At 53.6% G+C, this 21,084-nt stretch overlaps 1 protein-coding gene across 1 annotated transcript in view; it reads left to right on the top strand.

Annotated features, from left to right (window-relative positions):
• The first annotated feature begins 3,573 nt into the window (after positions 1-3,573).
• Positions 3,574-21,084, top strand: part of LGR6 (leucine rich repeat containing G protein-coupled receptor 6) — a 149,610-nt gene continuing 132,099 nt past the window's right edge. The window contains exon 1 of the mRNA XM_054181275.1: positions 3,574-3,932. Coding sequence (XP_054037250.1) covers positions 3,574-3,932 — 359 coding nt within the window. The remainder of the gene's footprint in view (positions 3,933-21,084) is intronic.

Here is a 21,084-nt window from a genome sequence, read left to right on the forward strand (position 1 = left end):
AGCTCCACAACAACTTTGTTAGCCTTTAAACTCCAACAGCTCTAAAAAGCCTTGACAGCCACAGTCCACAGCCCAAAGCTTGTTTGGCATTTCTTTCTGGTCCACAGAGAGGATCTGGACAGTGCTGGTAGCTGGAGTCCCAGCTCTCCTCAAGTCCAAGGCTGAGATCCGGAGCCAGACTATCTTGAGCACGTCGTGCTGGCGTGAATAACGCAGCCCTTTCCCACCACCCCTGCCTCTCTGTGCCCCGGACGAGACAAGACAATAACTGTGCTTGCAGTAGCTCACACGAGCTGGACCTTGTTCCCCACTTAGGATGTACTCTAAATTTTCCCAATTTTTTTAACTTGCTTTTAAGGAAGCTCTAGGAAGACTTGTTAGCCATGCTGTGTGGAGGCAGCAGGAGAAATATCACCCGGGATGTCACCTGCCATCCAGAGGTACCACACACTAAGGTGTCACGCTCATCCACAAAGCCCCAGTGTTCGATGCCAGTGTCTCAGCTCCATCCTTTCAAAGCCCCTTCCCGTGAACCGAGGGTGCACAGAGTGCCTCGGGGAGCTGGTGGAGCCGCAGCACAGAAGCAGCTGAGGTGAGCAGACGGTGCTGCTCAGCTTGCTGTGGAGCAGGGCTCTTCTCATCTCCCCAGACCGCAGCCTGCCGCTAGAGGACAACACACAAACACGTGTGAGCCTTGCAGAAAAACATCCACTTGCGTTAATAGCAGTGAGCTGGATCTGGAGCTCCCGGTGCCTTTAATAAGGGCACGGTGCAGCCCACACTACTCGCAGCAAACTGCAGTTTCAGTGAGAGCTGGCTGAAAAGTGACACTTCCACCCCAGAGGGACTTATTCAGAAATTCCAGGTTTACCATGGAAACATCAAAGCTCTCTGGTCCAAACAACTTGATGTCCAGACTCGGTTTTGCCAGGAGCTGGGCGACACTCTGGAATAACTGAACACTTTGAATATTAATGCCTATTATCAGGTCTCGAAAAAAATGAAACATGGAAATGAAACACCACAGCCAAGCTAGAATAAAAAGCAAACAGAAAAGTCAAAGCAAAGTGAGAGATGCAGAGCAAAGTCCTCCAACTTCAGGCTGTGTTGCTCCAAAAACAACGTGAAAAATGTCATTGCAGTCAATGCCTTCCTGAGGAAATGGCTTTATTTCATCAGAATGGCAGTTTTCAATAGGAATCTCTTCGGTGTGATTTTTTTAAGAGCTCTATTAATAGTGTGCTCAGCCAGAGCTCTGGATCCCCAAGGAGAATTCACTGAGCGAGAAATTGTCAGGCGTGCGCAATGTGGTTGGTGTCTGGCTGCTTGGGTTGGAGAGAGAGGGACGGGGAAATCGTAGATAAAAGCTGCTGTTGCAGCCAGGAGCAGAGCGATAGGCCTGACACTTTCTCCAGACTGACACCAAATTCCTGGCTGCTGTCAGAGAAAATCCGGCCATTTCAGGCCATGCTGAAGCCCCACACCAGAGCTGGAGGGGAAGCTTGTCAAGGAACCCTCGCCCCGAGGAGGGCTTCCCGTCTCCCCACCAAACCGTGTTTTACATTTGGAGCTGCCAAAACACATTGCAAATATTTAATTAATGACATCTCCAGAATTGCTTATGATGGAAGGGGCTTAATTCCAATTAAATCAGTTCCTGCTCCTAGACCAAAATCCCCACGCCTCTGCACTCAGTGACAAAGCTTCCACTGACTCCAACAGTGACAGGGTTTCAGTCCTGAAACTGCAGGATCTGAATGGACTTTGCATAGGAAATAATTTCAGATCCTGCATTACCTAGGCCAGGAGCTGTCAGCCAGAGTCTGTGCATCAGCCCTGAGCCCTGAGCTCCATCTCGAACAGTTTTTTTCAGAGGAGATACCTGCTCTGACTCAAAGGCCTCAAGGCACCCTAGCCCTGGGCTAGCTGGAGCTTTTTAAGTGTCCCACTTTGCAGGCTAACCTTCCTGACCCCAGATAACTCTGCTATCTCTTTTATCCTGAGGTAATGGGGTATCAATTAGGAAACTCTTTTGCCAGAAGGAAAAGCACATTCAGAGGAAGAAGGGCCATGAAAACCATCTCCCGGTCTGTGCTTCAGCCATGTGGCATCTTACCATGGCATGGCCACAGCCAGAGGGGTGACTTGGTGGGTGCGCTTTGCAGCCACCCAGACCTGGGCCCTTCTTTCTCTGCCCCGTCCCCTTTGTCCAGCCGTGGCTAGAGGGAGGAGCACACCAGCTCTGATGGGGGTTCAGATCCACCTCAAGCCCAGTGGTCAGCTGTCTTCAGCATGAGAGCCGTGTTCAGCTGCCAGCCCCATTACAGACAAGATGCATGGGGCTGTAGAGAGAGACGCAGTATGGTCCAAGCTGTGGGGCCAGACGCAGCCCCCATCACCAAACCCACTGCCATGGGAGGGCAGCAATGACCCCAGACAGGGGCATCGCGCAGCAGAGAGGCCACCCAGAGCTGGCCTTTGCAGCCTTCTCCCATTGTAGATCCAGGGCCCTTTTCTGACGCCGCAGAACTCAGTAGCTCTGTGACACCCAAGCAGCCAGAAATCCTGTTCTGATGCACATCCCACATGTTTCAGGACACCCCGAGGCCCTGGGCTGGGCTGGCACAGGCAGTATCCCCCCTGCTAAGCCAGACCTGCTCCCTTCTGCATGATGGAGCTCCAGACAACATGGCTTCAAGCCCCCACTCAACAGACTGTTCCTCAACTTTGACTCTGATCACTTTATCCAAGGTCAGAGGGAGCTCTTGGAGAAAACCAGCCGCCTCCTCCTGGCATCAGTGCAGCGCAGCTCCGGCAAACAGCTCCCACGTGCACCCGACCTGTATCTGGGCAAAACGACAGCCAGCAGCGCAGCTGCAAAAGTACCGTGTCCCACCGGAGAGGTCCCCACTGGAGATGTGGGGGGTGAATCTACACTGGAGAGGTCCCCACCGAACTCAGCCCCATGACACTGCTGCTCCATCCTCCTGCCTCTCCCAGCCAGGCCCTGCCCCGTGTGTGGGGACAGCAATGGGGCTGCATGTGAGCGAGGGCTGGACCACAGGACAGAGGGACCTGCAGCCCTGGGCACGGTCGCTGCCAGCAAACAGCTCCTTGTGAGCTCCTCGCTCCCTTCTCCCCAGCTACACCCTGACTTTCCAGTTGCAGCTGGGCTGAGCAGCCAGCACAGACACACAGAGTCCTTTATCTGGGGTTGTATTTCAGCGTCCCAAAGTCTGGAGCCCTTGAAGCGCTGCTTGGGTGCTCCTGCCTCCCTATTTATACTCCTCTGCCCTGACGGAGCCAGCTTTGCCTTCCCCTGCCCTGCTATCTCACAAAAACGTTGTTACAAAACAAGCACAGGTCCCGGAGCTATGAACAGGTCTTTATTTGTTGAGGTTTCTTTCCGCCCCCCCCCCCCCCCCCGCGACTCCTTTCTTCCCTTTGAATGAAATTCCTGCCAGCTCTAAGAGAGAGAGAGAGAGGGAAAGAGTAGAAAGTTTAACTCCTCCCATTGGAGTGTCTCACGCCCCTGCCCAGCCCTTGAAATCCAATAACCAAGATCATTCGACAATGCCTTCCCTTCCCTGGCTGCATCCTTACCACACTCCAACCTGCAGGACCTACCCTGCCCTGCCAGGCAGCGGGGTCGCTCCCCTCCATCCAGCTGAGCCCCGGGGTCGGAGCCGGCCGGCGGCACCTCGCGCCGTCCCAGCAGCCGCAGCCAAGGCGAGGATGGACAAGCTCTTCTTCTGGGGCATTCTGCTGGCCTCCTCTGCCCGCTTCCAGGCAGTGCGCGCCGAGCAAGGTGCTGCGCCCCCCTGCCCACCCCAGTGCCACTGCGAAGAGGATGGCATCATGCTCTCGGTGGATTGCTCCGAGCTGGGGCTTTCGGAGGTCCCTGCCAACCTGAGCCCTCTAACAGCTTACCTGTAAGTACAGCCTTTGCTGTTTCTTTTGCAACGCTTTCTCCGGACCCCTTCGTCAGCTGCAGCTTTCCTCCAGCTTGGAAGTTTGTGCCACATTTTCCTGAAATTAAATTTCCTCTGGAAATTAGAAACAAAACAAAACAACGACAGAAAAGGCAGCTATTACTGCAGGACCTGCCAAGCTAAGCCAGCTCCCCCTCCTCCCCGCGCCCCTCTGCAAACGCTGTTTATATTGCGATGTTATGCATGCTTTGCTTCTTGATTACAGTGGATCAGAGGAGCTGATTTGCTGGGTAGATTCTGATTGTCTGAGAACATAATGGAGTATTTATACTGAGCAATTAGTGCAAACTGCTCTGGGATCCTTCTGTCAAACATTTCAATAGCTGTGATAACTCATGGCTTTCGGGGCTTTGGGTTGAGCTGGCCACCAGCAGTGCCCAAGTTGCCTCTTTAAAATGAATATTAAAGCCTTTTAAGAGGTGTGAGGGCTTTGGTAGGGTTTTGTGGTTTGTTGTGTTTTGTTTTTTTTTTTTAATAAAAGTTCTTAATTATCTGAATGTTTCCCTTCCTTTCTGGTCTTAAAACCCAAAGGGTTAAACTACCACAGGCACTGGTGGGTTTGTTTCTAGCCCCACCCAAAGATGGTCTCAGTGGGGCCATTTGAGTAGTGGTGACTGAGGACGTCCCCAGGGTGAGCAGGGGACTCTGTGGAAGGATCTCTCGGTTTGACCAGGAGCACAAACACCTCTCTCAGGGAGAGGGGTTGGCCCTGGTGTGCGCTGGGGAGGATGCTTGCTCAGTTAATTCACAGAAAGCGCTGCAGCCGCCAACCTCAGCTGCGTGGCAGGTAGGCTGGTGAGGGCCTCGGCTTTCCCAGCTAGGGATGCAGCCGAGGCGCTGCCGAGGGAAGCCGCGTGTACCACAGTCGTTGCGGACAACTGGCAGCTCCCAGGCAGTGCTGGGGACATTCGTTTTATGCTCATCATGCTGAAAGAGGGCTTACGTCAGGGGTGGCATACAGACTGCTTGGCTGGTTTTCTGGTGTTGCTGGATTGTCCTGAGATGCAGTTACTCAGCTGTTAAAGCTAAGCACCCTAACCCACTCACGAAGGGCTTTGCAAAGCCAGGTTGAAGCTGCCACAGCCGGGTAAGAGCTTCCCTGCTCATCCTGCTCGTCTGAGGAACACGTTGCTTTGTCTTGTGCCAACCATTGGATGCCCAGAGCTCTAGTGGGTCAGCTGAGAAAGAAATGTGACAGCAATGGACGAATTTTACTGGAGAGCATGAAAGAGGAGAAAAATGTGCAATGCAAGCTGTATTTCCTCGGGAGAGGGAACCACGGAGCACTTGTCGCATGAGGTGTGCTGTGCATAGAGCTGTCGCCCCTGCGCACACCCTGGGGCTAAGTTTGGAGCCAGCTGCCTGAGTGAAAAGTCACTACAGCTCTTGAGCATGTCTCGATGGAGGCGGTTAAAAACACGTGGGCTGTTAGCGTGGGAGGCTGCAGAGCTTTGCAGCACTGGTGCCACTGCGAGGACAAGTGGCAGCCCTGTCAGGGACACACTCCACCTCTGCAGTCATGGCAAGACAGGGCACCCGCGGCTCCCACCCTGCAGAGAACACGCTGCCCGCCATCTCTGCAGAGCTGTCCCTTGGGCTGGGAGCTGCAGAGAGCTCCGCTGCACGACCAAAGGGACATCTTGATGTTAAATGGTTCTCATCGCCACCCTGACCGTGGCGGTCGGAGCAGGGACGCGGAGCCCCGGGCTACGCGCCCTTTGTGCGTGGATCCCAGCAGGCGAGTGCATAAAGATGCCCTCGGCCCGGTGCAGCAGGTGATTCCGCGGCTGCTCCGGGCAGAGGTCTGGTTTTCCCTGGGGCTGGTCCTCAGGACAGCCCTGAGGCAGCCGTCCATCCCTTGGCCCGGGCTCGGCTGCTCCGGGCGCTGCTCCGCCGGCCCGCGGCACTCACACGGTGGCGCCAGCGACAGCCGTTTGCCGGAGAGACACCGGCAACGCCACCTCCCAGCCCGTCACCCCGCCGGGCTGCAGGGACGCCCCGGCTGCAAAATCCATGGGGTCGAGCCAGGGAGGCGTTGGAGGGTCCGGAGTTTTCCTCCTCCCCTTAGGGCCGGACCTCTGTGGGGAAAAACGCTTTTGCTGCTTATATGTTAAATGCTGCCTGTGAATGAACAAATAAGATGCAACAGGGGTAGGAAGGCAGGATCAGCTGGGAATTATTGGAGGAGGACCAGAGAGCCCTGTTTCTGTCACTGCCTTCTTGGGCTACCTTCAGTAGGTCACGTAAGGTTAGTTCCTCAGTTATAAGGTGTGCAGTCAGGGCTGGTTTTTCAAAGCACATCAGCATAAATTTTGTAGAAAGTATGGATATTTGAGCGATCTAAGCTCTTGATGTAAATTCAGGCTTTAAATCCACGTTCAGATATGTAAAGAAATGCCTAGATCTTTTTTTTGGAGAGCTGCAAGTGCTGAAAAGCAAGCCCTGTAATGGCAACATGAAGCATGGAGCTGAAGGGCAGCGGCTCCCAAAACTTTCCATCTCCTTCGCTCCATGCCCTGTCTTCTAAGCAAATTACTGGTACTCCTGTAAAGAGCAGGACTCCCTCAGGTGCGAAATAAAGGATCCTCGTAATAACCTCTGATTAGACATTGCCTCACCACTAATGAGCTCACAGTCAAGCCCCATCCTGACAGTGCTGTGCCTCTGCCATGCCTGTCTCCAAGAACCCTGTCCTTGCTCACTCTTGCACCTCCCTGAACTTGAACCCGATCCCACCCACCCAAAACCAAGCTTCTCCAATGGAGGCACCATTGGTGAGATTGCAGCTGCGGTCAGGGAGACGGGAGAGGAGCAAGTCACCTCTTCCCAGGGGCACGTCTCCAGTAGGCACTTAGACAACACGCTGGTGTCTCCTTGGCAGCCCCGGAGAGAGCAGGCAGCCAGCGCTGGGGTTGTCCATGTTAGGTGACAGGTCCCTGCTGTTTGCATCTCTCCTGCAGACAGCTTGAACTCCAGTGGGGCTCATGTTGGGTCTAACAGCCCATCTCTCTGGAGCAGCACAGAAATGCTGATGCATCCTGCCTGGTTCACTGGTGCTGGCAAAGAGCTGCTTAGTGCATGACATATTTGAACTGTGTCTCAGCCTGGCCTCAGAGTCTGGCCATGAAACCCTAAAGGTCAGCACACCCTCTCCTGCTCAGCTAGGTCCAACGGCCCTAGGGCCTATATCAACCTGAAAGAGCTGAGCTATTCAGGGAGCAGATTTAACCTCTAGCTGATATGCCAGTAAGTCCTGACAGCAGTGTGTCAAATATCACGTCTCTATCTTCCACGGAGAGTTGCTTTTGGGTCTGACAACAAGAATGGACTGGAGCTGATGGGGAGTCTCTGGAGAGGACAGCATCAAGCCGAGAGTGCAGGAGACTGGAGCTGCAAAGGGGAAGGCTCCTGTGCCGCAGACAGGAGACTGCACAAAGGGGCACGGAGGAGGCCGGGAAAATGGGAAGAGACGCTTGGTACTCAGAGCACTAGCTTCAACCCCTGCCACTACCGCAAACCCTGCGTGTGACCTGGTTGAGCAACCCCACCTCAGATTCCCCAGGATATGGAAGTGCCACTGCATGGGCTGGGGGAGTTCAGACCCTGGCTGTCCCCATACCCGCCACCTGCTGCCTGAGCACTGGGAACAGGGCTGTGGTTGGGTGCAGGTGCTCAGCGCAGCCCTCTGCCCCAGGGTGGCATCCTGATCCCCCTTGGCCCCCCTGCGTCTGGTTACCAGCCCCTGGCAAGGGGGACTGGGGGTAAAGTTGGGGGATGAAGGGATACTCTCAATTTGCTGCTCCTGTTTCACCAAAAAAATGACACCGTGTTGCTGGTGCCTGACAGGCCCCTTCTAGGCTGGCCTGTCCAACCATGGCTGGCAGGAAATAGGGGGCTCAAAGAAATGGAGTGCCTGCACTCAGCAGAGGACACCCTCAGTAGTACCCACAGGTGGCAAGGTGACAGCAGTAGTGTCATGGTCATGCATTCACGTCAGCTGGACAGACAGCACACACACTCCCTGTCCAACCTGCACACGTAGAGGTTAGAAACGATGCGTCATGCCTTATCCCCAGCCTGGACTAAGGGGACACAAGGAGGAACTGGGACAATTGCCCAAAATCAAAAATATTTTAGGAAGGAAGACACCTCTGGAGGTCTCTGATCCATGCTCCTGCTCAAAACAGGTCCAGCTCTGTGAGATTGGTCAGGATCTTGTCCAGTACAGTTTTGAGTATCTCTAAGATTCCCTCACTCTTTTCCCATTCTCGACCATCTTCATGGGAAATGTTTTTCTTAATATCTGATTGCAGTTTCCCATGTTCCAGCTTGTGCCCGTTACCTCTCATCCCTCCCCTACACAACTCCAAGAAGAGTTTGGCTCCATCTTCACCCTCCCGGTTGGTAGTTAAACACAGCAGTAACATTCCTCCATTTCACCTTCTCTTGTGAAGACTGATCAAACCCACTCGTACGAGCAGTGCATGGGACACGGGCGGAGCAGGGAGTGCTGTGATGTGAGAGAGGGGAGCATGCAGGGTACGGTGGGCACTGCGGTGGAAGTGACCAGGAGGAAGGACACAAACCTGTAGGATATGAGACATCAGTAGCACCATGGCTCACAGCTCAGCTGGAGGAGCCTTCTTCCCCTTCCCCAGGGTCCCAGGTCCCCAGAGCACCACGGAGGGATCAGGCTTTACCCCGGCTCTGTGCCCCGTCCCCAGAAGCATTGTGAAGCCCCCCAGTGAAGCCAGACAGACACCGCACAGCTCACTGCATGCGATGCTGCTGCTCTGTCCTGGAAAGCCGGCAAAGAGCTGGGGCATGAGACAGCTGATGAGGTCGTTGAGTTGTTGTTGTCACAGCAGAATTTGGGAGAAGAAAGAACAGCAGAGAGTCTGGCTGCTTCTGAGTATCACCAGGCATCTCAAGAGGCTGCCCAGACAGAAAGTTTCTTGTTCCCCATGCAGTTTCCATTGAGGTGAATGGGATCAGGAGCTCTCAGGGCTGCTTTCACCTTGCAGAGGCATTTTGAGCCGTTGCCTGAAATTTAACATCCCACTGCGAGTCTGAGGCCAGGGCTCCACATCAGCCACGCTCTCCCCTGAGCTACCCTCTAGCATCAGGTGCCACATGGGCCTGTGATAAGGATCCGCAGGAGGCAGGGATGCTCTGACATGAAGCTGGGCAGACACTTCCCTGGTCACGCAATGCTGCAACTGGTGCAGGGAAAGAGTGAGTGGAAGATGCCTCTTTCTTGATATTTGCATTTTCTAAGCACCCACATACCTCTGAGGCAGCAGGGTTTGAAGGCTGACCCCAGAGCCACAGCTGACTCCTGGAGCAAGACACGTCGCAATGCTGAAGGCAGCTCCCCTCAGCCCTAAACCCTCCTTAATTGTCTGCCCCAGACTCTGCCCCCTGCAGCCCCCACCTTGGGAAAAAGGAGGACAGACCATGGCCACCCTACGATGGGAAGCACCCCAAGAGCTGCCAGAGGAGCTGGGGCACCAGTAGAGGGACAGGACTGGTGGACTGGTGGCTGACTGGTAGGAGCCCACAGGCATCGCAGCTGCGGGGACGTGTGTTGGGGCTGAAGGGACATCTGGGCTTGCAGCGGGGTGACAAGGAAATGGGATCTCCTGCAGGCATGACAGGGACCTTTGTGTTTTAGATGACAGTCACGCACGCTGGGGAGACAGAGGGAGCAGCCAAAAATGCAGAAAGCACCAAATCCCAATGCAAGGTGTAAATTAAGTCCTTCCTGGGGGGCATCGCTGCTCTCCTGCCCCTGTTTTTGTTGCAAAGCGCAGTGAGTCGCCATCCTGTGGCTGATGCTTGCCCAGTGCCAGGGCTCATCCACAGCCTCTTCCTCATGTCATGGTCAACACAGGAGCCCAAACATTGAACCAGGACTCATCCAAACACACCACAAAGGTGGAGACTCACCCCAAAGAGCTCCCAGACCCTTCCACTTCTCAAACCACGATAGAGCACAGGATTTCCAAAGCCACCCCCGTGTCCTGGTGGCCAGACTGATGCACTAAGGGCTGCCTCTCTGCTTGATCTTCTTCCCTCCTGGAAGGCTAATGTGAAATGCCGCTCCTACCCCTTACAGCCAGAAGTCCACAGTCTTGCTCTTGGAAATGCCCAGCATGCCTGGGAGAATGGCAGCCATAGCAGGAGCAGGGAGAAACATTGGTGAGCTTGGGGTCCCAGATGTGGGAGATAAGGCTGGTGAGAGGCATTAGAAGAGCTGGGCTCTGACACACATGGGTTTACGTGCACCATTAACAGCTTTGAGGCACTTTTTTTTTTTTTAACCCCTAAAAGGTCAGGGATGACATCAGATGCTGCACGGCGGTGTGCCTGGGCTCGAGGCTCAGGGCAGAGCAGCAGGAACGTGACGAGCCCCTCGGCGAGCAGAAAAAGGAGTGGTGAGGGAGCCAGTGTCCCGGGGGGATTAGCAGCACTCAGAGCAAAGCCACAACTACAGCAGCGTGAATAGTGAGGTCGGTGATAGAGCCGCCTGAAGAGCACATTCGGGGGGATGGTCTACCCAGCGATACCTTATTTCACTGAAAAGGAAAATATCAATGAAAAAACATCTGTGTTCATGGGACTGTGCATGGCAGAAACATAGTAACCAGCTGAACCAGGAGAGTTTATTTCAATGTTTTCACTTCAGGGTGGCTTCTGTTAAAAAAAGTTTCCATTTACATATTTTCACCTGTTGGTGTTGCATTTACCTGTAGGCGATTTAATATTCACATTGTAGGACTCCAAAACTATCAAAGCATCTTGATGGTTCTAAAACACAATATATTGATTTTTTTTGATCTAGACTAAATATTGACATGTTGGGTCTTTGGTCTGCGTTCGAGGGAAAGGAAATTTTGAAGTCTCTGTATTTCCAATGCCATGACACTTTCAGGTTCATGGCAGCTTTTCCTGTTTCCTCCTGCTTCATCACCTCCCAGCCCCCTTCTCCGCCATAAGCTCTGCTCCCATTTACCTCTTGATATTGGGAGCTTTGGGTCCAGCTGTGTTTTGCTTTGCTTGGCTGCTGTTATCCCAGTGTGGGCACTGCTGGGACTCACGGGACACTGTGCTCTCCAGAGAGCAGCTGGTCCACAACAAGGGTTGCAGCCCCTGAATTCTTCCAGCTACAATGGAGGGTGCTGCGGGTGATGAGGCAGAGGGCTGGGCTGCGGCTTTAGTACCACAGGTCATGGCCGAGACCTTCCCAAGATTTGAGTTCAAATTGAGAGAGGCATCCTTTGCAGGGCTGTTCGGAAGCGGCAGCAGGGTGTCTGGGGCGCTGGATGTGAGAAGATGTCCACTTCTTGGTGGGGCATCGTCTGAGTTGGGCCGCAGGAGGCGAGGCACAGGATCTACCCCACCCTAAAGCCCAGGTCTCTCTGTGGGAGAAGGCGCAGCCAGGCCTTTACTGCACTTGCCTCACAGCTGGCAGCGAGCGCTGCCTTCTCTGGCAAGAAGGGAGCAGGTGTACGGATGAGGAGCGCGGTGGGGAAGGCAGCGCAGTGGAGCGGTGAGAGCAAACCTGCGCGGGGATGGGGCTGTCTCCGGGGTGGCAGCCACGTGGGATCGCCTCTGCAAACTGCAACCAGGGCAGCTCGGTTGGGGCTGGGGGTGACCAGTCCCTCCCGCTCACACTGTGAGGGACGCCCCACTCCTGGTCTCGTCCGTTGGATGCCCCACTCCCGGTCTTGTCCGTCGGAGTGAGCGCGGCCGGGCGGCAGCAGGCATGCCATGCTCACACGCTCCCTGGCTGGCACTGCTGCGCAGGCAGCGTGTGATGGGAGGCAGCTGCTGCTCACCCTCCACAGCCGCAGCAGGCGGGTCCTCGCTCACATCCGATCTCGCCGTGCCTTTCCACCATGCCTGAGAGCGCTGGCTGCAGCAGAGCCGGCCTTTCTGCAAGTCGTGCACTTCCACTGCAAATGCCTTCCTCCATCCTCCCCCCTCTCCTCCCTGCCCGCCCCCCAGGCTAAGTAATATACCACAGCCTCCCCTCTCTCCCTCCCTTCCTTGAAGAATAAGCTCATAAATCTGCCTAGGGCAATGAAAACACTGAGCTCATGGCCCTTAGATCTGTGCGGGAGGAGCTCTAGCTGGCGATTAAAGGAGTTTAGGGTTTTCTTTGAAAAGCTCTTTGATTCTGGCAGAAGCTCTGGTGCCAAAAGGCAGCAATGGAGCTGCAAATGCCTCTCCCCCTCTGCACCTGCCTGGGTCAGGGAGCAGCAGCAGGGTGGAGGAGGGAAAGGGAAACGCGGCACTTCCCAGATCCCTGCAGTGGTGGCTGAGGGTCCCCCATCACCCCCTCAGGGGGGAGCACCCTCTGACAGCAGCAGGGCACAGGGTGCTGCTGCTTTTGAGCCCAGGCACTTCAGCCGGGTGCCAAATGGGTACCAAAACGCCTCCAGTGCTGTGGAACTAGCTGCTCCCCTAGGTCCATCTTTGGAGGAGCTGGGCTGGGTGTCAGTGAGCTGGCAGCCCACGGACAGACGGATGCTCCTCCTCTTGGCTGCTCTGAGACAGCTCAGAAGGCATCCAACATGGGCCAGGCTCCCTGGGGACCTTGAAACAGGAACATGAGCCACCTTCAGGCACCACAGGGAAATAGCTCTGGGTGGGGAAAGGGGCATCAACGACAGCCCTGAGCTCCCCGCAGGCAGCACAGGGTCCTGCTTGGGTGCCAGGGAGCCAGGAGAGGCTGCCAGGGAGCCAAGGATGGGACAGGGATTACCACAGCAGTGCTCTGAAAAGTGGTGGGAAGGGATAGGGAAGAACTGTCAGGGCTGGGAGGAGTCTGAGGTCTTCAAGAAGGACTTGAGTTTGGCAGGAGCTGAACAGAGATCAGAAAGAGCCTTCACAAAGAAGAGCAGGACCAAGCACAGGCATCTAGTGTTGCAGCCAAGTCAAAACAGAGCCAGGCTCCAGCTCGAGCGGAGGCAGGAGTTGTGCCAGTGGTGGGGAGCAAGGGGAGGACATGGTGAAGCTCACATGGTGCCTCCAGTCTTGCAGGGAGGCGTCAAGGATCCAGGAAGGGGTAATGCAAAACCTTTCCCAGATCTGCCAGGACAGGCTTTGCTGACAGTGATGAAGGAGGGCAGCTCTCCAGCCTCCTCCCCTCCATGGGACCACAGAGGAGTCTCCTGAGGTATCAGCAGCTCTCCGTCTCCATTTGCTGTGTTTGCAGTCCTTCCTGTTTAAACCTCTTTGAAGGATTTGGAAATGAAAAGCAGCCCCCATGGGAGTGGGGCGCCTCAGACACACCTGTAAGGGTAGGACCTGCTCAAGGGACCTGCTGCCTTTTCTTGTGAGCAGCCACAAGTCCCACTACAAAGAGACCCCAGGGAGACAGGACAGTTTCCAGCACTGAACACCCCTGTGGGGCACCAATTAATAACGTTCCCCTTCATTCAAAGGGAAGGTGAAACCCAAGCACCACATCATCCCGTCAGGGCTGTGCGTGCTATGGGGAGAACCGCAGAGGTGGAAGGGGAGTGGAAATGTGGTCTCCTCTGCTGGGGTGGGAGAGCAGGGGGGTGCTTGCATGGCAGCAGGGAGGGCTGTTGGGAGGACGCCCCACACGTGTAACGTGACACGGTGCCCTGCAGACCACCAGCCCCTGGGACATTCCCCTGCCCGGTGCCACCTCCCAGTGCCAGCAGTGCCTTGTGCATGGAGCAATGAGCTGAGCCAAGGACACAGCGGCTGCTGCGATGGTGTGGCCAAGCACGAGGGATCTTAGGGGCCTGCAGGATGTGAAGGCAGAAGTCACCTTCCCGAGGAGGTTATCTGGTGCAGAGATGACTCTGGGTGTAATTGCATCTTGCAAGTTTAACAGAATTCCCAATTGTGGGCATTTCTTAAGCTTAGTAAAGCAAATTTTCATTTTTGCATGCATGAAACCTGCAGGAAGGGCATTTACACTTTTAGACAGAAATTCATCTTCTCTTTACTAGAGATCATGGGAAGAAATTCTCATTGCAGGGAATGGTCTCTGCAATTTTGCTTTACCCCTGTTTCTGCAGCTGCTCCCAGCGGCAGCCGCTGCACAGCTGGCAGCGTCCCCAGCGGCTTCCCGGTACCTGGGAGCTGAGAAAGGCAAGAGCTGCGTGAGCGTTCCGCTGGCTTCCCAGGCAGAGCTCTGAGTCAGCCTGACTGTGGAGGTGAAAACAGTGCTTCTGCTGCTGCTCAGCCAGCATCTCCCAAAGGGAAAATGAGGTGCAGAGTCACTTAGCTGCGCTGTCAGGCTTTCTTGTCCCTCTACGTAGGAACATGGGAGTTGTCAGATATTGTCCCAAGCTGTTGTCCCACATAATGTCCCAAGACTGTGAGGTCGTCTGCCTGAGCAGCATGTGCCCTGGGTACCAAAGGACATACCTTTAGGGTCAGGTGTGTTGTATTTGCAGAACCAACGGTATCGCAACCAAGGCAGGACCTTGACTGTAGGCGCAGGTAAGACTTTTGTTGTTGCACTAATTTCCTGCGGCAACAAGTTCCACAGGTTAATGAGGTGCCTGCTGCACGGAGCGGTTTGACGTGGGCTCTGGCAGCAGCACGCGGGGCTTTACTGGGCGCAGGGGCAGCCTTGCCATGTCTGCTGCCTCCAGCTTCTCTTCAGCTCGGGGCCAAACCAGCAGGTTCTTGTGCTGCAGGTTGTGTTTGCAGCTGCAGTCCTGCACCGGGAAGTGCCTGTCGGTTAAGGTGGTTTTGCGCTTTCATGTGGTGTAAGACAGCGCAAGATTTATTAGTGACAAAAAAACATGAATGCTGGAAGCCTTGATTTATTGAAGAAGAGGGGGAGGAAACGTGTGCAGCCCATGCTGGCGAGCGCGGCGTGTCCGAGATGAGGTAGCACACGCTGTGAAAACTGCCCTGCTCCTCCATGAGGTGCTCTGGCTCATCTGGGGATACCATGGGGTAGACCCACTCCTTTTCCAGCCGGGCAGGGGACGACTTTCCACTGACCACCTTGCCGATGCTCTGCGGAAAGGGCTTCTCCTAGATGGAGGGACACAAAGACTCAGAATTTTGGGAACAGACAGGTGCCCCATGAGCTTTGGCTCCCTTGCATAGTGGAAGTGGGAGGTACAGAGGACTGGAGTGCAGCACGACAAACCTGGACTGTTTTCTAGCTCTGCCACAGCCTCACAGTTTACCCCACATAAGTCCTCTAATTTTCCTGTGCCTCGGTTTCCCTATCTTTAAAATACTAATAATTAACTCTTCTCTAATGCGCTTTGAGATGGACTGATTAAAAAAGTGCCACAGAAGAGTTGGAAACTCTCGGCATTTTTCAGCCGCATGTCTGAACCTCTCGAGTTAAAATACCTTTTAAAAGTTTATTAAAAAATTCTTGAGCTTTGCATTTCTTCAGCCACAACATGAAGGAAAACAACACTAAGCTCTCAGATTTGTAGCCTGGCTTTCATGTCCCCTGACCTCCTCACGCCTCGCTTACGGACGCAGCCACAAGTCAGTGCAGCTGCTGAAATACTCCTTGGGAGCCGCATCCAGCAGCTGTTTAAAAGCTCGTGGGCAGCACTGGCAAACTCCGTAGAGGAAGTGAACCCAGCTGGTAAACTGCAGCTTGGCCAGAGCTTCTGGAAACCCCGATTCTTTAATCTAATCTGTTTTCTATAGGAAGCTACCTTGCTTTTAGCATACTGCTTCCTGGACGTATGGGGGTAAATAATAGCTCTTTGGCTAAACCAAAAAAAGGAGGGGAAAGATTGGCTGGGGTTAAACAAACAGATTTTTTTTTTCAGGTTTCCCATGCAATTAAAACCAAACCAAACCACATTTGCTCTGGGTATCCCTGAAACATTTTGCTTTGACGCAAAAAGGAATACTTTGTTTTGTGTTTGAGTTACTTGAAAATCTTTACACCCTTTAAAAAAAAAAAAAAGAGCTTGCAATGAAATGCTTCGCCACCCCCCACTCCCCCACTTCTTTTTTCAGTGGAGCATAATTTTGTTGTGAGTTTACTTCTGATGAGAACGCTGTGGGTTCTGCCTGACCTGGGAAGTCACCCGCCTGAGCTTGTGCCATCACTTGTTTTGCCTTTCAACATCGTTTCCACCTTTTCCTCTCCCACTGTACAGACACGCGGGTCTCATGGGAGCACCGTCCTCACCCAGGGCTGTGCTGACTTTCCAGGGAGACTAGAAAGTGTCCGGGAGAGGGGAGGAAAGAATCCACGAAGGCTTCTTTTGGCTTCACAGAGCTCCTCTGGCTCTTCTGACTATCTCTGGCTACTGCCAAGGCACCTTCGAAACACCTTTGAAATGTCTCCAGCATGTTGGGCACCGTGACTGGGCTGGAGGGGAAATCCACATTCCCTTTGAAGTCTGGATACTTGAGCAGTCTTAGAATTATAGGGCTGTAATATACAGGAATGTGTGGGGCTGTAATTGTGACTTAGATCCTTGGATGAAAGGTGCTATGTACATACAAAAGGTATTATTATTATTGCTATTATTATTGCTATTATTATTGCTATTATTATTATCATAGGGCTGCAATATGTGGATTGGAGATGAAAGTAGCACCAAAAGATCCTGAAATATGAGATGTGTCTTAAGGAAATTTCAGCCTGGAATTAGGTTTTGTATACACGGGGGAAGCAAAACCGGCTGGCTCCCCTGCACTGACAGCTCTGGGGCTTTTATGGAAAGAAGTCCTGTATGCAGGCATGATTCCCAAATTCAAGTTGCTCTGACTCTCAGAAGGGTGTCTCCAGGAGGAGCTATTCCAGAGCAGTTTTTGCAGAAAAAATGACGTCAGACGTTTTCACCATTCTTTCTGAGACACTCTGATTGCTGCCAGGCAGACTGTAGCCGTCACAAAATAAGTCGCTGGTGCTTGAGCCATCCGGCATGAGAAGTGCAGGAACTGGTGGCTCTCAGCAGGGGTGAGTCTGGAGCAAACCCCCCGTGTTGCTGAGCAGCAGAGAGAGCTCGTGGGCGCGTTGGTCCTCCTGCGCTCCAGCAGAGACGGGGCCAGGGCCAGATCCAGCATCCTGAGCCCAGCATCCTCTTTCCAGCCATCAATCACATCCCCCCTGAGCAGCCTGGGAGCAAAGCATGAAGGAAGACAGGGATCAGCTTTGATCCTTCAGAGGGCCTGTGACTCTGCACAGTCTTTGCCATCAGCCTCAAAGCTGTTTCTCCTGCCCTGTTCTGCACTCACCTCTCATTAACAAGGGGGGACTTAAGCAAAGCCAGGCGCTGAAGAGGGAGTCCCCGTGACAGCACCCGTGGTGATTTTCTCCTGTGTCCCAGGCTCTGCACAGCATCAGGTTTCACCCCAGCGTGCAGCTCCAGCTGCCTCTCCCGGGGAAGTGGGGGGGGGAGGATTTAATCTGCTCTGATTTCCAGCAGCTTTGAAAACCTAAGCAAAATCAGCTTGAGTTTTTCCACTGACTTAAAAGATTTTGGGCAAAGGCCTTGTCTCTCCTGCTTCAGGGGCTGTCACCTACGAGAGTGCAGAGGCAGGTCTGCACTCAGCTGGCCTTGCTGAACCAGAAGCACGGGAGGGCAGTGGAGGTGGGACGGACTGTTTTGCTAGAACTGGATCCTCTCCCTGAAGGAGGCTTTCTTCTGCCCTGGGTACCAATGCTGGCTCTGGCTGGCACAGGCTAGATTTGATGTGGCACTGGGATCTAGCTGATGAGCTCCAGAGGGAACCAAACCTACCCTGTTGGACCTGGTCCCTGGAGCAAGCCACAGGCAGATCGAACTGACTGCATCGATGCACCCAGAGACTCCCTTCAAGTAGCCAGGCCTCCGTTCTCCCGCAGCATTGCATGAACCAGTAGGCAGCTTCATGCTTCAGCCTGGAAGAGCTTTCATTTCAACTGTGGCTATGAGATGGGATGGTGAATAACACAAGGCTAGCGTGCACACAGGGTGCTTCACCCGCTCCTTAAACTCTCTCTGCTGTTTCTGTGGCAGCACTTCAGTGCCCAGCACGATGTGCAGCAGGACAGACTCTTCCCATGAGGGTGTGGAACAACTGCCAGAGATGGATGTGCAGGAAACAGCCACGTGCTGGTTGCCCTCTGGGGTGCCACTGGCTACAGCACTTTTGCAAAGGAACTTCCTTCTCACCTGATGATGTTTCTGGCAGGTACAAAGAGGGGGAATTCAAAACCCCTGCAAGGAAGGCTTCATAAAGCCTTAGTGTTATAATGAAGCCTGGTGGTCTTGGAAGGAACAGAGGAGGATCTGGAATGCCAGCCAGAGTCAATTTGACTCCAGAATCAGCTTGAGAGCCTTACAAAAAAATCTTTCTCAAGAGATATCCAGAAGCTTATGCTAGATGCTACATTCACATCAAACCAGACCTCACCTGCAAAGCAGATGCTGCTTGGAGAGTAGAGCCTTGACACTGGGACTTGGGGACAGCCGCATGGCTGAGCATGGTCAAGCAAAACTCCCCGCTAAGTACAGACAGGCAGATTTCCAACAGCCCTGAACTACCAGAGGTGCCCCTGGAGCAAGGGATCATCCCAGGCATCTAAATATCCAGACATAAAAACATTTCCCCTGATAAGATGTGTGCCAAAATTCTTTGAAAGTGCTGTAAACCACAGACATGTGTCTTGTGAGCGGCCTGAGCCAGTTGCTGCACCCCAGTCTGGCAAACAGGAGCTCCAGGGACTGTTCTGTGCATCCCTGGGCAGGTCTCTGCTCCGCTCTGTGGATGCTGAGCTCTGGGACTCAGGCTTCCCTGTGTCGTAGGCTGTTCTGCTCCTTCTTCATCCACTTCTTCATCCACTCCTCTTCCTGTCAGTTTGCCCCACGGCCAAAGCTTTCTGACCAAGACATCCCACACATGCTGGCTTCGTGGGAATTGTTGTACTCCTCTGGTCAGATATTGCCCCTGCCTTGTTACTCCACGTGCCTTGTGAAATCAGGTGTGCAGAACCAGGAGCAGGGCATCTACCTGAACCACAGAGGCCGCGGAGCAAGGGCTGGCTCACATCGGGGGTGATGAGTCAGGTCCAGCCACAGCAGCTTGTCCAGTTTGTCCGTTGCTAAACTCACGCAAGCGAGGTCTGGCTCCTGGGCAGGAGGGTTCAGCTCCCCAGCCCTGCCCCACTCTTTCCCAGTTACACTGATAAGTGGAGCTTTTTTCCCAGCAGAGTCAGGAGCAACGGTGACTCACCACCACTTCAGTGTGAACCATGCAGCCAGGAACTCCAGCGGCAATGTGTGCTGGAGACAGGAAGACTCTTGTTACCCACTTGACAGCAGAAGAAAGGCTTTTCTTGGTGCGCAGGGACCACCCACCAGAGAATGAGACAAGGCAAGATCCGTCACGCTCTAATGTCTTGTGGCTTCCTGGTGACACCATAGAGTCTGCTGCAGTTAATGGAAACCTGCTAGTTACTCAGGGCAGCAGGGATCACTCTGAGACGAGCCAACTCTTGGCATCTCTGAAACACAGCCTGTCTCCCCAGAGGAGCTTCCAACCCCCTGCCAGGCCGTTGCTGTGCTCGGCCGAAGAGCACCTCAGCCCAAATAGCTGCAGGCATCTCGTTGCCCGTAGAAGGCGGCGAGCGTGGTGAGGAGCGCAGCTGGTATTCATCTTTTACCTTGGGCTGTGAGTTTCAGCCAAGAAGCCAAGATGCTATTAACAGCATGCAGAAGCTCTCTGCTGTCCTAAATGCTCGGAGACTCTTCATCTAGAAATCATGCACTGTCTTTGGAGGCAGGGCTTGGATGCTTATTAGCCACAGAGACCCAGGCTTTTCTGGTTTATGGCAGGGAAGATGCTGTCTGGATCAGTAGTTCCCTGGGAAAAGGTTCAGAAATGAAGGGATTGTATCATTCGCTCCAGCGCTGGTGCCACAAGGGAAGTCTGCCTGCACGGGCTGCGTCAGTAGAAGGAAAGACCAACAGGATCCTGTCTGCCATGTGTCCCCGTAATCAAGATGGATCCCTTGGGTCGGATCCTCAGTTTCTGCTGGCTGAGATTTCATGGCTGCTGTCTTCGAAATTCCCTCATGAAAAGGCCAGAAGTCCAAAAGGCATTTTTCAAAAGCTTTCAGCCATAATGTTTCATTTTGGGAAGTCTTTGGTCTGAACTTAGATAATTTTCAGCCAAAAATGGCTGAAAACCACCAGCAATTTTCAATTCTGATAAAAATGCTATTCTCCATTTGACAGTGTCAACAACTGTTGTTTTTTGCTCCTTGTTCATTACAGTTTCCTGCAAGGGGAAACAAATGTCTCCAGGCATATCCCCCCTGGGATCCCAACAGTTTATCCATCTCTCTCACCCAACCCCTGCCTTCTCCAGGGACCACTTCTGTTACCTCCAACGAGATGCAGAATGCTGCCTCCGGCCCAGGGGTCTGGGTGGTGTGTGGACGGGAACATTATTTATTGAGCTCACTGGCTGGTGGTTTGCTCCACACTAAGATTCAGCTTAAACCACAACTCAGAATGGTGCTGGCTAATAAAGCCCTAGCTGGGAGATGGTAACAAATTAGGTGGGAAAATCAAGTGTTTTGGGGCAGCAATAGAGCCCACATCTATCTGTGAGACTGTAGGAGCAGGAAATACTGCCTGATGAAGCAGATGGGAGCAGGGTCTCTCCCTCTGACTATGTCCTGGGCTCTTTCCTTGCAAGCAGCCCAGGATTAGACCCTTAACAGCAGGCTGAAAAGGTTGTCCCAGAAAAAAAGGCAGACCAGGCTGGTTGAGTGGCTCCTCAAGGATCACAGTGCTACAGTTCAAGAAAAAGAAGAGGTGGCATGGTCTGGGACTTCTCAGAAGAGGCAATCAGAAAACAGTATGACATGGTTCCCACCCCGGCTGCAGTGCTGCCATGTGGAGAAAAGTGCAAGAGACTGAATGGGCTGCGATAAATATCAGGCCTGACTGCACCTTGCCCCAGAGAGCCTCCCTGCGCCATAGCTCACGGCGGCTGACCCCGACGCGCGGCTCCGTACACACCCAGCCGCTCGCCCATTCCCCCCGTGAGGTGGAGGAGAGAATCGGAAGGGCAAGAGTGAGAAACCTCATGGGTCAAGATAAAGACAGTTCAA

This window comes from Rissa tridactyla, chromosome 21 (genome assembly GCF_028500815.1).
Source record: "Rissa tridactyla isolate bRisTri1 chromosome 21, bRisTri1.patW.cur.20221130, whole genome shotgun sequence".
In the NCBI taxonomy this organism is placed as follows: Eukaryota; Metazoa; Chordata; class Aves; order Charadriiformes; family Laridae; genus Rissa; species Rissa tridactyla.